This window comes from Monosiga brevicollis, genomic scaffold (genome assembly GCF_000002865.3).
Source record: "Monosiga brevicollis MX1 MONBRscaffold_30 genomic scaffold, whole genome shotgun sequence".
In the NCBI taxonomy this organism is placed as follows: Eukaryota; class Choanoflagellata; order Craspedida; family Salpingoecidae; genus Monosiga; species Monosiga brevicollis.
Window position 1 is genome coordinate 464,017 of NW_001865067.1, and position 15,514 is coordinate 479,530.

A 15,514-nucleotide genomic window follows, 5' to 3' on the forward strand; every position below is an offset into this window, starting at 1 on the left:
GCGCACTTCGTCCAGTGCTTCGAGGTGCTGCAAAACAAAGTGCACGTCCTGAGTAGCCCCATGTTGCTGGTTCTCATGATCAGAGAGGGCATCAGAGACCACTTTGTTGGTTGCCGCAATATCGCCCGGGCCAACCCCCTCCACCCAGTTAGAGTAGTGGATAAACTCAGATATCTGCTCGGCCTCTGTCATTAACGGCTCAGCTCCCGCATCGTTGTTGAGAAGCGAGCGCAGTTTCTCAAGGCATGCTTCTGGCGTGTATTGACGCTGATGGTCCCACGGAAGATGCGGCCACTCTTCGACAGGCGCAATGACCATCTCGTGGATCGAGTTCTCCGATACCTGCTTGGCCTCTGCTATTAGCGCCTCGGGCCCTCCGGCATCATTGCCAAAGAGTGCTCGTGGTCTGTCAACACTCTGACAGGACCACGGGTGCGGCCGTCGAGGCGTTTTCAGTGCTTCACCCATGCCATCGCAGTGACCAAGTCATATTATCATGCATAAGGTTCAATTCAAGATCACGGTATCGTCATTTTGGCCGAACTGAGATATGAGCCGTTTTTGGTAATTCCTGGGGTGTATGCCAGGCTCCAGCACGTTTGGAGGCCGTTTGGAAGCGCGTAGGTGCCACAACAAAGAGAAACAACATTAGTGACAAGCTTATGTGTGCCAGGAATCGGGGGGTCTAAGTGTAGGTGTGTATGTGTGAGGTCACAGCAGCTATGGGGTTTCCAGTGGGAAGACCCATACTGACCGAAACTGAGTGTGCGAAAGCAGTGGGAGTGCTCAAATGCGTGGAAGCACGGATTTGACGCTAACAGTGTATGGGCCAGAAAACGACCTTTCATCTTCCAAGCCTCCTGCTCAAAACGCGAGCTCAATTGCTCCGCACTGTACGCAAAGGGGCAGCCATGGCGCGCCAAAAATATTGCGGTGACAACTTTCGCCGGTTGTCTCCTGTCTTTGAGGCCACCCTGGTCTGCGGCAATCAGCATAACTTTGCGCTCCCACAAGCCAGCGCCTCCGTTCCCTTTACTAACGATAGCCAACACACTCGCAAATCGCTGATTATTCATAGACCCACTGGGCCTCTAATTTCTCTTAGGGGGTATCTCGGCGAATTGCTTGTGATAGCTTTTTGAATATAATATAATATTATTATCCCCTTTATCTTAAAACAATATCTTGCTCATTCTTCTTTCAGCCAGGCGGATGAAATGGCAGGCAGTGTTTTGGTCTTGCTGTGCCGTCCTGGGCAGCCACGCGTCTCACTTTGGACTGAATGGCAGCCCTGAATTTTTGCCGAATTTTTGATGCTGTTGGCGTCAAGATTACTTCAAAGTTTATCGCGAGAAATGATCATTGCATGATGTTGTTGCCAAAGACCAGTTTCGAGTTGTAACGAAGCGCGTAGGTTTGAGCAAGCGTTTTGAGAGAGGTTAAAGACGTTTGTCGGAATGGAGCGCTTTGGTGGTGTCTTGAGGTCAATTGAATCGGCAAGCATTACAGTGACTAGACTAGGTGCACCTTTAGCTGGAGAGCCGCTCAATCTCAAGGATAGGGAAAGTGCACTTAGCCCGACTGCAGGTGCCGCAACAAAGGGCAACAACAGTCGTGACAAGCTTAGCGCCCCAAGGCATGTGCCAGGAATCGTGGGGTCTAAGTGTAGTCGTTTTGTGAGAGGTCACAACAGCTATGGGGGTTTCAGTGGGAAAACCCATAACGACCGACACTGAGTGTGTGCGAAAGCAGTGGGAGTACTCAAATGCGTGGAAGCACGGATTTGACCCTAACAGTACAGCTCCAGAAGCCTGTCGGACCGATTGGGGCGGCCCCTCCCGGCACTGGCGCTCGCAGGAGGTCGACCAGGCTGCCAAGTTGTTGACGGGTCAATCGACGAAGGCCATCGACCTCTAAATACTGTTGCACTTTCAATGGACGTCATCGAATCTGCCATGAGCTGAGGTAGGAGTTGGAATACACGATCTGCCTTGGCTCGATGCTCGACCTATAGACGTAAATACCACTGTCAGCTGTATGCAGGGAAATGTCGTTCCAACACAAAAGTGTCATACAGTGAAGCGGTTCTCAACGCCAAGGTTCACCAATGTCTTTGACAAACGCGGCTTCCATCGTGTCCCGCCTTTGCAACGCCTGACCATGCCTATTTACCTCGGCGATATTGCATGCTTGTGTGAAGCTTTCACACACCATGCCGACCGCCTGCTAGCCGAGGCGGGGTGGCAGCCACGTAACAGCGGAATCAGAGGGGATGAGCATCCCAAAGCTGGCTAAATCACACTTAATAGTGTAAAATTGTATCCCTCGTTTCGATTTCTGAAGAGCCACCAAGGCGCTGCAGTTTATCTTTCTTGCCTGACAGCTCCAGCTTCCAACAGAGGAACAGAGAAAACTGTTTTTCTGAAATGACTGAAGAGAAGGAAGAGAAACAGATTTTTCTTTTCAAATGATAAGATTTGTGTCAGGCTCCAGCACGGATTTGACGCTAACAAGATTCAGTGGCCAGTGGATCGGTCGACTCTGCACACAGAAGGAGGCGGGAAACGTGCGCAGCGGGAAGTTGTACGGGGGCTACCCCCGTACCTTGCCAACCGAGGCTCCTCCCCACACTCAATTGCTCGGCGTGGGCGTCGGCAGCTGGCTGGGGCAGCTGAGACCGCTGGCCGCGGTCGGGGTTGTGGGTGGGGCTTGGCGCCAGGGCGCAAGTTCAGGCGCGGCCTTGAACGCATTTTTTTGGGGATCGTAGTTGCTCAGGGTTTCCCGCTGGGGGTTGTAAATGTAGCGTTCGATGTCTACCATGTAGTTGCTGACGGCTTGCTTCGATTGGTCGCGAAGCATTTTAAAAAAGTGTCCGAAGGGCTCGGGGATAGGAACTGGTCCCTGCTTAACCTCAAGGTCACGGCGCCAAACGGCCCATTCGCTCGCTGCTTGGTAAATGGCAAAGCCAAACTTGAGAAAAGTCTTGTATTCTTCTTCCCCAGGGTAGCCACCGTAGTTCATTTGTTCCATTCGGTTCTGGAAGAAGGTCATGTAATGATGCCGAAAATGGTCAATGGCTTTCAGTTCCTCGGGAAGAAGCTTAATGGGCAGTTCAGGCACCGTGTCAGCTGGGAGGGGAAAGGGTTCCAGCTTTTCTTGGCACTCTCGGAAGCGGCTGAAGGCAACAGCAAAGGTGGCAACGTCCCACGGCTTCTGACAGGGCGTGCACGTCTTTTCTTGGCATAACTTCTGCACTCGTTCAAGCCTGGTGCGCAAATCATTGTAAGTTGTTGGCTCCTTTTCGAAGTCCTCCCAGGGGTTCCTGTCAGGCCCGCCGAAGAGCTTTTGCGCGATAGTAGGACCCAGAACATTGGCGATTGTATCACTCACAAACAGCAGAAACGACATGATGACGGGTCGAGGCGAAGAAACAGGAGCAACTAGGACAGGGAACGTGTGGCGGATGAGGGTTCGAGGGCAGAGCAGGAAGTCATACACTGCACTTCGATTCGGAAGGAAGAAAATGACGGTCAAAAAGGTCTTAACCCGCACCAGTCGCGGACTCATACACATTGTGTGTATTGAAATGTCCGCGTTGTTCGTGTGAAAAACGCGATCATCTCCAGAAACACAACTGTCTCAATTCATATCTTATTGGCTTTGGTCATGTGAAAATTGAAAAGTGATATCGTTTAACCCAAGCACTTACATGTAGTGACTTATGTATCTGAATTTACCATGGAGACATGGATTCGTTTTTGATCGCACTCCCCTAATCGAAAAGAGTACGAATCGTCGACCTTCACGCGCCTTCTTGCAAGGTGTAGTGGGCCCGCGCAGCTGCGGGAGGGCGTCGCCACTGATTCGTGCAGAAATTCCCGTAAGGCGTGCGGCGCTTATGCCTCGCTCTCCGGTAGGCCCCGCTTTGCCTGCTCCCAGGTCACGCGCTTGACAACGTCCACGATTGCCCGCGTGTGGAACGCGGCCATGTTGTGGTTTCGGCCAGCTCACGTGGTCAGCCACGCTGTGAAACTCACGGGCGACGGCACGAGTCGTTGGTTGGCGGCGGCCTTGGTGAGCGTTCCGGGCAATGTCAATGAGAAGGCGCATGCCCCACACTGCCCTCTGTACCTTGCAACCGCCCTACCGCTCTCCTACTTCACACATGCAAGGCTCGGGACTTTGGACTTTTTTGATCGCAAGCAGACACTCCGATCCGGTGGCGCCGGTGAAGGCTCCAAAAGGCACACAGTGGGAACGGGCGTCGTGCGTGTGGACCTATAAGGCTGCCGACAGTTTTGGGTCCAAGGTGCACAAAGCTTCAACACTACATTGGTGGTGACCAAAGAGGAAAAAAAAAAAAAAAACGTCAGAAAAACAAGCTCGGCCAGGTAACCATGCATGCATGCAGAAAGAGAGAGAGAGCGCGCAAAGAAGAGAGAGCGCTGCTTGCTGGTCCGGACCGGCGGCGGACAGAGTAGTACTGTGTCAGTGTCGTACTTGTGGCGCCGTTTAGGACACGCCAATTCAAAATGCATCGTACTGACACACAGACCACAGGGCAGAAAAGGATCCCAGGCTTGAGAGGATTTCGATACGAGTCGTCGACTGGCACCTCAACTACGTTCAAGACGGCAAAAAGTCAGGATCCATGTCGTCAGGTATGCGCAGGGTCACCACCAGCAGCCGCCTGTTGGCCTTGTTGTTTGACCAGGTCGGGGGTGGCATGCCATGCAAGTTTCGTTTTCCAAGCCGCGTGCCTGATCGACCATATTGCCTGGACTCGTGTGCTACCCGTCCCGCCGGTCTGTCTCCATTCCCGCGTCGTATCATTTTTTCCTTCCGGTTTGGGCCTCACTCCCACCCACCCGTTTTGTGACCAGATCACAAGACTGTCTGTGCGTGACGGCTGGTTGCCCACTGTGCCTCAAAGAGGTCGTGAGCTTCTCTAGTCCGCTTTGTGTCCGGCCATGGAGCAGGAGGCGGGTGCAGCGCCTCGGCGCCGCTCATCCTTCTCACCTCTTGGATGGATGCGCAAGTCTCGCCGTTCGTCTTCCTCTGCAAATGAGGATCAAGAGGCGAATCCCCCCACAGTTGGCGGAGGTCGGAGCCTCCGCCGCGGCTCGTCTCGGCGCAAACGGCAACACAACCAAGACAGTGCGTTGCTCTTCGTCAGGCACCCTCCCATGCCCCTCGTCCCAGCGTTCTCACCCTTTGTTTGTGCTCTCGCCATGGCTTCAGAGGTCATGGTCTCCATCTCCGAGACTCCGGACGATGCAGCATCATCCGTTGTCGGGCCGAACTCAAGCCCATCGGCCCACCCAGCGCAGGCAGGCGCGCCGGGGCAAGATGCGGGCGCCAAGGCAGCCCAAAGCAGCGCTGCGTCGCCAAAGTCGGACCGACGCCGCTCTTTTACCCGCCTCTCTTTTCGGCGCAATTCGCTTGTGACCTCACCCACGGTTGGTCTTTTGGGCACGTTGTGTGCCTGTCTGTTCGCCCTCTTGAGTGTGCCATGCCCAATGCATCCACTCACGCAGCCCGCCTTGATCCTCCACTTGCTTTTTGCCTGTGCAGAAAACCATCATGGTGGACCGCAACCCCACCGCTTCTCGCTCCCGCTCTGCAACCACCAGCGTGGCCTGCCGTTCTGTGGCTCAATCCCTCGACGCCAACCTCAGTCCCCCACAGTCGCGGCGTAGGCGCAGCAGTTTGCGAAGCCGCCGCTCTTCGGTTGGTGATGGCGGCAATGGCAAGGGCTTCCCTGAAAACCTTTTCACCAACCGCCATCAAGCCGCGAAGAGCAAAACGCTGGCCGTCTCACAAGGTCCGCTGATCGACACGGAGCTGCGGCCGGAAGAGAGTCGCGTTAGCCCCAGTCCTGCCATCGAAGAACGCATTCTTCCTTCCTCCAGCAATGGTGCTTTGACAACCGCCAGCACGTCCAACGGCTCAAACCGTCGCCCCAGCCTCGGTCCGTTATGCCACACTCTGATCGTGCTCCAAAACGCGCATATGTTCTGATCCTTGTCGGCCTCCAACGCACTCCTTTCACAATTGCCCAATTTACTGCTTCTTGACGGTGACCCCGCAGATCCCCTGCGCAGCTCGCCCTTGCGCGATGGACCCCGAACCGGCTCCCTTCGGTGCGTTGACACCGCTTTGCTTTTTGGGGTTGCCAATGTCACGCTACAAACCTTGTGAGCTCCCGCAAAAGGTTGCTTGCGTAGTTCTCATCTACATTTCGTTTTGGCGTTCCCAGATTAACGCCACGCGAGTCACCGAATCTGCGCCAACAGTACGTTATTCTTCCGTGACCGAGTCCACTGGGTAGCCCACCGTTTCCGCTTATTCCCAGAACATCTCTTTCACTTTGCAATACTTTGTGGCACGTTAAATTGCCCAGGCAACAAAAACGAGCCAAAATTCGGTATCGCGCAGTTGTTGGTCGTTGGATCCGATCAAAATCAACCACTCAGGGTCAGTATCCGTCAGCACGTGGCTCTCGGATGCCGGCTTTTTCTGCATCTTGCTCCATTCTATACTTGCGTCGGTTTGCACGACTCCAGCGTATTCCTGACCGTCGCCTATCGTGCGTAGAAAACGTTGAGCTGGAGGAACTTTGTCAACTCCTCTCTGGCCTAGGCATTGCTGATAGTCACGTGCAGACCGTGTTGCGTGATGTCCTCTTTCCCACTTCGACCGCCGATGTCGAAGCAGGGACGCCCCCCGTGCCCTTGGCAGTCACGGCAGTAGCTCAACTGCTCATGGACCACGAGGAGGCCATCATGACCCACTCTCGTCGCTTTAGCGAGGACGCCGATGCAACCAGTCTGGCGGGCGAATCTATGTTTGACTTTCAAGGGGACAGTTCTCATAGGTCGGTGGTGCCTTTGTGCAAACGCTCACCAATTCTCGTGCTGAAATTCACACCGCGCGCCTAAACTTGCTGATGGTCGGCTCATCGCAACCCGCTTTTGCGCTCAGCTTGTTGGAGGCCCAACCGGACTTGGCCGATGCCCGCCGCATGGTCAAAATGCTCAAACACGAGAAAATGGCCACCGAGTTGGCGCACTCCAATCGCTTGGCGACCCTGAACCGAGAGGTCGAGGCGCTCAAGCTTCGCAATGCCGATCTGGAGGCCAAGTTGGAAATAGCATCGCAAGGTTGGTGCCTCGTTTGGGCTTCATGGGTCAGAAGCAAACTTACGGAGGCAAATATTGCTGAGTTCGGATCATCCATTGACCGGCATATGATTCGGCTTGATGCCTCCCGATGCAGCCGGGGCTGATCCGTTTGCAGTCGACACTGATCTGAGCGAGAATCCAGTTTGCACAGCATCGACAAACACAGACAAGGGCTCACCCAAGCGCAAGCTACCCGTGCGGCGTGGTTCACAGACCTCGTACGTACATTTCCTGCTGGCTGACCAAAGCCTTCCTTGACCCCCAGGATGCCCAATCCTGCCGGTTTGTACTACCACCTTGCTCCTTCCTCACAACACCTTTCTGGATATGTTTGTCATGACAGGCATCGGCGTCTCTCCAGCCAGTCCACCAGCGAAGGTTTGTTGCTTGCGATCAGACATGCTCCTTCATCCACCAACCGCAAGATGTCTGCTCACGATTTGGCATTTAAATGCACAGGCACATACTTTATCAACATGATTCCTCTTCCTCCCAATCCAACAACCGTGCCTGAGGGACCAGTGACGGTGGAGCGGGCCACGTCAAGCACACAGACTGTTGGCGACTTGTCGGAAGCCATGGGCGCCATGGATGCGCTCAGCCAAGACATACTGCTGGACTTTGCCTCTTCTGGTGAGTGCATCTGCAGCTCGGGCAGCAATAGGAATGATGAGGGTCAGTCACAGGTTCCTTATTCTTCTTGTTGCGGGTGTAACCTTTGCAGCCAACACAAGCGGTGACGTGCTGGATCGCCTCAGAGCAGCGCACGAGCAGCTCGTGGCCATGCAAAGCAACGAGGCAGAGTTGGAGCAGCTACAGGACGTTCATCTACATGCAGGGTTGAGTCACGTTTCCAAGATTGTGCGTCAGCATCCCCGGTTACGCGCAGCTCTCCTGGCAAGTCAGCAACATATCCATACCCTCAAGGAGCAAGTGACGGACCTCAAGCAGGCACTTGACATGCAACGTCAGACAGCAAAGAGCTCCATTCAAGTTCTTGAGGTAAATCTCGCACTTCTCTGCTTCATGTCCTGTCTGCACCTGCACCTTGGACTTGCCTTCACCCGGTCTGTGCCCCTACTTCCAGCATGGTCTGACCAGCGAGGCAAACGAAAAGTGGTCCATCCTCAAGTCGCACATTGACACGCAAAGCGAGGCGCTTGCTTCTCTGATTGAGAGCACGGCCAGTATCAAGGCCAAACTTAATGCAACTCGTGCACGCAACAAAGAAATGAGTCTGGAGCTCGAGCGGGTGGGTAATGGCCTTGCTGCCGAGCTCAGTTGCGGGCGTTGCAAGCCTTGACTTGCCTGCTGGCCGACACACCCGTGCTCATGTGGGATTTGCTATCTGTGGCCTATAGTTTCAAAACATGACGGATGTGGATGTGGACATGCTGCTGCTGGCACGTCAGCATTACATGGAGCTCTGCCGTAAGGGCATGGTGGTTCTGCAGCAGTTTAATAGCGTGGCCACCACCTTGGTCTCTGGCAGCTCAAGTGGTATGACCCGACTGAACTGTTTTCTTGCTTTCTCCCTCCCCGTGGTTTTCATGTTTGTCGCAAGCGCAACTCTATCCCGAACCCCAACCCCACCATCGTGGTTTGATTGTCGCGGCTCCTTAGACGTCCAAGTGCCGGTCACAGCGCTGCGCCGCATTCTGAAAGGCATCTTTGAATTTGAGCAACTTTTGGTGCAAATGCACGTGGATGAGGCGGACGCTGAATTGGAAGCGCGACCGACAATGACGGAGGCTGAAGCCGTGCCCGACAAACTTGAAGGAATGCCGACACCATCGGCCATCCCTGCGCATCTGGTCAGCCGTGATTCAGCGTCGCTGTTCAACGCAGAAGCAGAGGATGCAGACGGTCCTGGCCGAGCCCGCAACCAGAGCATTTACAGCTTGGCCCAGTCCCCATCACCGTCGCGGGCCATCATGTTTGCTGCGGCACGCTCAAGCCACGAAAACCTTGTTGCTGATGTAGCAAATTGCCAGCGCACGACCACCCCATCCCGGCGCTCCTCGGCAGGCGATGACTGCGGTGACAGGCTCATTGCTTTGCAATATAACCAGAAGCGGCAACCATCTTTTCACGAGCGCTTGCACATGCCGTCCAACTCGGACGAGGGCACCACTGGGGCTGTGGCAGAGGCAGCTGGCTCAGTACCGGGCCGCCGGCGAAGCTCGGACTTGGAAAGTCGGTCAGATTGGGTTTCCCCCGTACCCATGGCCATGTCTTCCAGCGATCTCGGCTCGCGGCCTAGCACACGCCATACTTCACGTCGTGGGTCACGGTCATTTATGGACAGCACCCCGCGGCGCAAGCGCTCTTCCATCGGCGTTCACTTCATGGATGATGATCTGGATGAGTTTAGCGATCATTTCAAGCTTCTCCAAAGCCTTGGTGGCTCTTCATCGCGCCCCATCTGGAGTCAGTTGGAGCCGCTTATTGCGGAGAGCGATGGTCGGCCGTCCGTGGATCTGGATTTGATGGCGAGCCAGGACAATGCGAATGGAAATGATCACAACGCCAAGACGCTGGATACGCCAGACTTCGCGGATGGCACGGTTGTGAATGCGTCACAGCTTGATGATGGACTCCCTTTTAATATTCTCACGGCTGAGGATGCCTTGCGCATGGTGGATGAAACACGCCTCGGCATTGCGCCGCGCAAGGAGCATGCACCCAGCTCTGTACATGAGCAGGTTCTGGCCACTCTGGATGACAGTGAGTGCCTGGACATGACGGGCATCACGGTCGAGGAGCTACGCGAGCTAACGGACACCGTCACTGTTTGAGAGATGTCAAAGGGAGAAGATGGGTGGTGTGAGGCGCTCTACTGTTGTTGGAGCAACGAGGACATTATTCTATTCAAGAGACATTGAATCTTTTTTCTTTTTGTGGTGAGGCGATGTTGACATGGAGGGAGGGCTTTGCGCCACGCCAAATTGAGGCAAATAGTTTACCTTCCTCTCCAGCTGCAACATCGACACGAGAGAATACCAAACGGATCGATTAATAAGTGTCGCGACATTCAAGATTATATTCATTTGGGCGAGGAAAGCCATCCGAATCAGGTCGTGCTTTGATGGGAAAGGAGATGTTGTTTGAGGTCGGGCATGGTCCTGGGAGTGTAAGGGCAGAGGTGACAACGCAATGGGCTCTTCAGAAGAGCCTCGTAACTGTGCAGCACCAGCAGCAGCAGGCAGGGCAACGAAAGAATTGAGTCTGCAGGCTGCAGTTGAGGCGTAGGCGCCACCAAACTTACTGTGCACGGTCAAATTGGATGTGGCCACGCTCATTGAGGCGGTTGTACACGTCTGAGGTTGCATGGTCGAGAAAGGCCGAGATTTTGTGAGAAACGCTATAGAACAACCGCCCTTCCCCCCCCCCCCCCCCAAAAAAAAAAAAAAAAAAAAAAAAAAAAGAATATACAAAACAAAACAGGCCTTGCTCAGGCTTTGCGCTTACCTTGGGGAGACACGAAAAAGTCTGTGGTGAACGAGTTCCAATGCTTTTTGTTTTTCAAACCCTCAGCCTCGAAGTCATTGGAGATGAGGTGAAGGTGGACTTGGCTGTTGTCATGGCAGTGGTAGACAGCGCATGTGGGAGGTGAGGGGTCAGCACAGTAAGCTACAAGAGGACAGTGGCGACGCAGGTGCTGGCGTACTGCATCGAAGGCACGGCATGAAAGCCCATTCGAAAAGAGAGTCGCGCGCCCGCTCCTTTTTGCCGCTTTTCTTGTCGGCGGCGCAGCTGCATTATTTTACGGCACCCCATGGCCGCAAGATGCTAAGCAGCACAAGTTCAAGGAGCGGCAGCATGGAGGTGTGAGCCACTCGCCTCATCTTGATCGCTGCACTTGAGCAGCAGGGCCATCCAAACCTTAATGATGTGCGCTTGCGACGCAGCAAGCACGCCGAGATCGCGAAGTTCTGTTTTGGGTAGAATGAGATAATGGTGTCTTGCCTATGCAATGAAGCGGGGCCGGAAAGCGGGCGCGGTCAGCTGCGAGCTCTTGTTGTTGTTGTTTGAATGGCTTTGACCACTCACTTTTGGAAACTTGTCAGGAATTAGAATACAGTGTTCGTCCTCGTGAACGATGAGGTCACGGTGGCGATCCGGGTGGCGAACCAAGTCGGAAAGGGCGCTTTGCCAGCCGCCCCGGGCGTGTCGAGACGGTTTGGTCTCACTTGACCTAATAGAGCAACGGGCCGAGCGCAAGAACGCGACGTTCTGGTGGTGAGGATCATGGGTTGAGCCACGGTGATTTGTGGTGGTATATGCGCCGGCGTGTCAAAGCAAGCAGCGTCTGTGAAGACGGCAAGACAGCCCGATTCGCCTCGGCGGGTGCCAGACGCCACAACACCGGTACGTGGCGCGACTGCAGGCGACATACGTTTGGGATTTGGCAGGGCTGGGTCGACGGGCATCACTCTGCATGAGCTGTGACAGAAATGACTTTGTGGGTGTCGGGCGCGCCGGGTCGGTGCTATCGTCCAGAGTCATTGGCACTTGAGGGTCGGGCAAGGGTAGGTGGAGGTCAGGGGAGGCTAGGTTGTCCATGGCGTGGTGGGGTTTGCCTCTAGCTGAGGCGGAGTCGTCGCTGGTGGGGTCGTGTGCTTCGGGGGTTGAGGGGATGCGCTGGGCACTGGTAATCAAGCTAGGGTGTAGCTCAGGGCTCAGGCTTGGGTCCTGCTTCTGGGGCTGGGAGGAGTCAAGTGTGCTACCATCGGGGGTGATGAAGGCAGGTTCTGAGTTGTGTTGCCTATCACAGCAGGTCAACCTTGGTATGTGAGTTTGACCAACTCTGCGTGTACTATCATGCAGATTGAGAGCGCGTCTCAAGGGTCACACACGTTGGCAGATGAACGGCAAATGCCGTCACGTCTGGATCTTCGTAAAGAAAATAAAAGATATCACCCGAGTGAAGCTCGATGGTGTGACCTAACAACAATGAACAGGCGTGTGAGGGGCTCTGCCGTCAACGCGGGCTGGCGGGGCCAATGCATGCACTGGCAATCAGCTCAGTCACCTTGAGGTAAGGCATGCAGGGCGCGATCCCCGGTCGCTGTACTGATGGCACGGCAAAAGCCACAGGGGCGATGGCCCACTGTTGTGACACGCAGGGAAGGGGGCTCGAGATGAACCTCAAATCTGGCCTGCTGGCGCGAACACCGCCGCAGGGTCAACCTACGCCCCCAAGCAAAGCGCCGCAACACAAGCACCAAGACGCTGTTACGCGCAGTGTGTAGACAAGGGCCACACGCACGCACGCGCGCGTACGGAACAAGCGTCGAAGCCACAAAAAAAGAGCGCAGAGACCTCGAGAGCTCAGGAGTGGGAGAGAGAGAGAGAGAGAGAGAGAGAGAGAGAGAGAGAGAGAGAGAGAAAGAGAAAGAGAGAGAGAGAGAGAGAAAGAGAAAGAGAAAGAGAGAGAGAGAGAGAGAGCTCAAGAGCTCAAGAGAGAGAGAGAGAGAGAGAGAGAAAGGAAAAAAAAAAAAAAACCTCACTTGAAAAAAAAAAAAAAAGATGTTTCAGGTCAGAGAGAGAGACGATGAAGCTTATAGCAGCAAGGAAGCGCGAGTTGGTTGGCACAACGGAATGGGGGATCGGGCGTACTCTGTGTCGTTGCCGCGGCCCAGGAGTGCAGGGTTTTGGGTGGCAGTGAGGGTTATCACCACGGGGGCGCCACTGGGTGTGACACGGGTCAACTTGGCCAAGGGGCTGTCCGCAGCCATGGCGCACAGACGGGAGCTTGCGTGGGGGGAGGATGGGGCGCTTTGGTCACCGCGCCGTCCGGATGATGCCGTTTTGGCCCGTGCGCCTCCCCTCTCGGGCACCACAGAATTGATCCCACATCGGCCCGCCTCTTCCAACTCGCAACAAGTGGTGGTGGCACGCTCAAGTGCCCGACAACTCGCAAAAAAGGAGCCACAGGGATGCATACATGCAAGCGACTATAAGGATATTATTATCGGTTTATCGGTTTATCGTTTTTACTGATTTATCGATTTATTACAGTCAAAGTGTAACAAAAGTGTGACTCACCGCTGGCGTTCCAAGCTGTCGTGTGTGTGTGTGTGTGTGTGTGTGTGTGTGTGTGTGTGTGTGTGTGTGTGTGTGTGTGTGGGCTATCTTTGGCGTTGGTATCGACTGGTGTTGCTCCAGACTCAAATCTCTTCTGGGATGAGGGATCACATCAACATCTCTGGTTTTTCATTGATTCTCTTGTACTGTTTGAACTCTTAGCAGTTTGGCTATCAACCTCTCTCTGCTCGCTCGCTCGCGTTTCAATTTTTTTTTTTTTTTGCAAGTCGACGGTACAGGGGCATTCATTGATTGGACGGCGGACGGATAGCGCACGTTATCGAGGCCATTGGGAGGTCATTAGCACAAAGGTCGGTGGAAAGACGCGACACACTGCCTGCTGGTTGCGCTCTTATTCGTTCTGGTCCGTGGTTCAACTCATGAGCATGGTCTTGCGGTCCGGTTCGACAGCGTTCGAGCAAGCACCTTTGAAAATGACCGACGTGGTAGCATTTTTGGGCAAGCCCGCGACCATCTTGCGCATCGTGGAGCTGGTTGGTGACTCAAACACACGCTGTTTTGCAACTGCTCAGCTGTTGGCACTCAAGCCGTGAGAATGGTGTCGCCATGAATGCTACTTCTCACATGACGCCCTGCGTGTTCAATAGATTTTTGCCATTATTGTGTTTGGAACATTGGCCGACAATGGCACCATCAAGTTGGGTGACAAGGAGGGCAGCATCTTCAACAACAAAATGCCACCTCTCAACTTTGGCATTGCCATTGGCGTGCTCGGGTTTTTGGATGCCACCGCCTGGCTTTGCGTCAGTTTCCTGCACCACACCTCGGGTCTCCTCAAGCCTTACAAGCCCACCGTCAACTACGTGCGCATCGGCCTCGACTTCTTCTTGTACGCGCCTGCTTCCATGTCTTGCGCCTGGCATCTCTTGGAAAGGTTTCTCTTCCACCCGCATGCCTCATCTGATGTTGTTGGTCTCTTTTGCTTGTCTGGCTCCCAGCTCGTTGATGTTTATGATTGCTGGCGCGGCTCTGGCGGCACAGTGGAACAAAGTTAGCTCTGATGCCAAGGACGCGATTGGCAGCAAGTACCTCAATGCGGCTCGCACCGCCATTGCCTTTAGCTTTTTCCTGTGGCTCCTCTACGTAAGTAGCCATCGTACCGGGCGCTTTTGGTTGATGGTATCGTCTCCTTGTGGCTTTTACAAGAACGAAATAAAAGATAACATCAGCAGCAAGATCTCGTGGGGGGCCGAGCGGGCCGACTCGTACGACGAGAACCTGCTAGGCATCAAGACTTTGCTCATGATCATGCCTGACTGGGTGGTTTGTTGTGTTGTGAGTAGATTGCCTCGGCATACTTCAGCTACACGGAGCTTTCCGAGCCAGAGGAGGATTACGGTACGCGGCAAACTCTTGTCACCACAATACGTGTCCCTGACTTGCAGGACCTTGCCTCATGCTCGTGCTGGTTGGGTGCGCAGACTATGTCGGTGCGGCCGAGCCTGCTGACGAATCGTTTGCCTACAACGAGATGGAGGATCCCGACAATCACCCCGTTCAACCCACAATGCAAAGCTATTAAGCGCGGTGATCAGGGATCAGTGATCTTTGCCATGCTGCTCTGGGCATGCGTTGCTTCTTCAGGAGGACTCGCGGTGCCTGGCATGCCACAGTCTGTGCGATGCCCACGAAAATGACCATGAACGAGAGAATAAGCCTCTTTGGTTGTCCTCGAGGGCAAAGGCTTGATGGCCACTTTGATTGATTTATGCCGGGAAAGCGGCTCAAGCGTCTTGCTCTCCGTACCTGCGTTGCTGACCTCGTCTGTTGATAGCAGTTTCAGTCCGGGACCCCACCCTTGGCGCTCTGCCCGTCTGTCTTTCGGCCCGGATAATTAATTTTTTTCCATACCCCAACAGCCCCAGGTCGTCCTCACGACCAGCCCAATTTTTTTGTCCTTTCATCCACCATGCACGAACCCCGAGCAACCCCCCCCACCCCCCCCCACCCCTACAGCTACAATCAAGAAAACTCAGCAGGCCACTAGCTACGCCTCTCCACCCCAACTGCGTCGACACAACGACAGCCACCGGCCGAGGACTACCAACTGTTGAGCCACGTCGGGGAGCCAAAAAGCAAAAGCTAAGCACTTCAACCCAATGTGTTACAAAGAATACACTTTAACTCATTTAAAGTATAACAAAGTGTGCCATGGAATGTTACTTTAGAGGAGTATAGATGAGAACGAGAGATTGAGGACACAAAGGCAGAGGTGAACG

General features: G+C 54.3%; 4 protein-coding genes across 4 annotated transcripts; 2 read left to right on the top strand and 2 right to left on the bottom strand.

Annotated features, from left to right (window-relative positions):
- Positions 1-2,450: 2,450 nt before the first annotated feature.
- MONBRDRAFT_38735 (uncharacterized protein) lies at positions 2,451-3,573 on the bottom strand (the record flags this gene model as incomplete). Its single annotated transcript, XM_001749444.1, has 1 exon — positions 2,451-3,573. The coding sequence occupies one exon, from the start codon at positions 3,571-3,573 to the stop codon at positions 2,632-2,634; it is 942 nt and encodes a 313-aa protein (XP_001749496.1). The 3' UTR covers positions 2,451-2,631.
- A 1,613-nt stretch (positions 3,574-5,186) lies between these two features.
- MONBRDRAFT_29001 (uncharacterized protein) lies at positions 5,187-9,982 on the top strand (the record flags this gene model as incomplete). The annotated part of the gene is made up of 14 exons (XM_001749385.1): positions 5,187-5,459; positions 5,575-5,971; positions 6,092-6,143; positions 6,260-6,295; positions 6,404-6,477; positions 6,598-6,877; positions 6,985-7,163; positions 7,279-7,402; positions 7,528-7,562; positions 7,644-7,817; positions 7,909-8,186; positions 8,272-8,436; positions 8,546-8,684; positions 8,808-9,982. 14 exons carry the CDS (start codon positions 5,187-5,189, stop codon positions 9,980-9,982), a joined length of 3,381 nt encoding a protein of 1,126 aa, XP_001749437.1.
- Positions 9,983-10,257: 275 nt separating this feature from the next.
- Positions 10,258-12,925, bottom strand: MONBRDRAFT_29002 (uncharacterized protein; the record flags this gene model as incomplete). The annotated part of the gene is made up of 10 exons (XM_001749445.1): positions 10,258-10,366; positions 10,453-10,504; positions 10,656-10,817; positions 10,855-10,940; positions 11,070-11,153; positions 11,584-11,952; positions 12,044-12,131; positions 12,220-12,377; positions 12,510-12,692; positions 12,807-12,925. The coding sequence occupies 10 exons, from the start codon at positions 12,923-12,925 to the stop codon at positions 10,258-10,260; spliced, it is 1,410 nt and encodes a 469-aa protein (XP_001749497.1).
- A 571-nt stretch (positions 12,926-13,496) lies between these two features.
- MONBRDRAFT_38736 (uncharacterized protein) lies at positions 13,497-14,633 on the top strand (the record flags this gene model as incomplete). Its single annotated transcript, XM_001749386.1, has 5 exons — positions 13,497-13,585; positions 13,686-13,768; positions 13,883-14,124; positions 14,234-14,378; positions 14,579-14,633. Coding segments are annotated over exons 2-5 (501 nt in total), but the record flags the coding sequence as incomplete, so codon positions are not given.
- Positions 14,634-15,514: the final 881 nt, after the last annotated feature.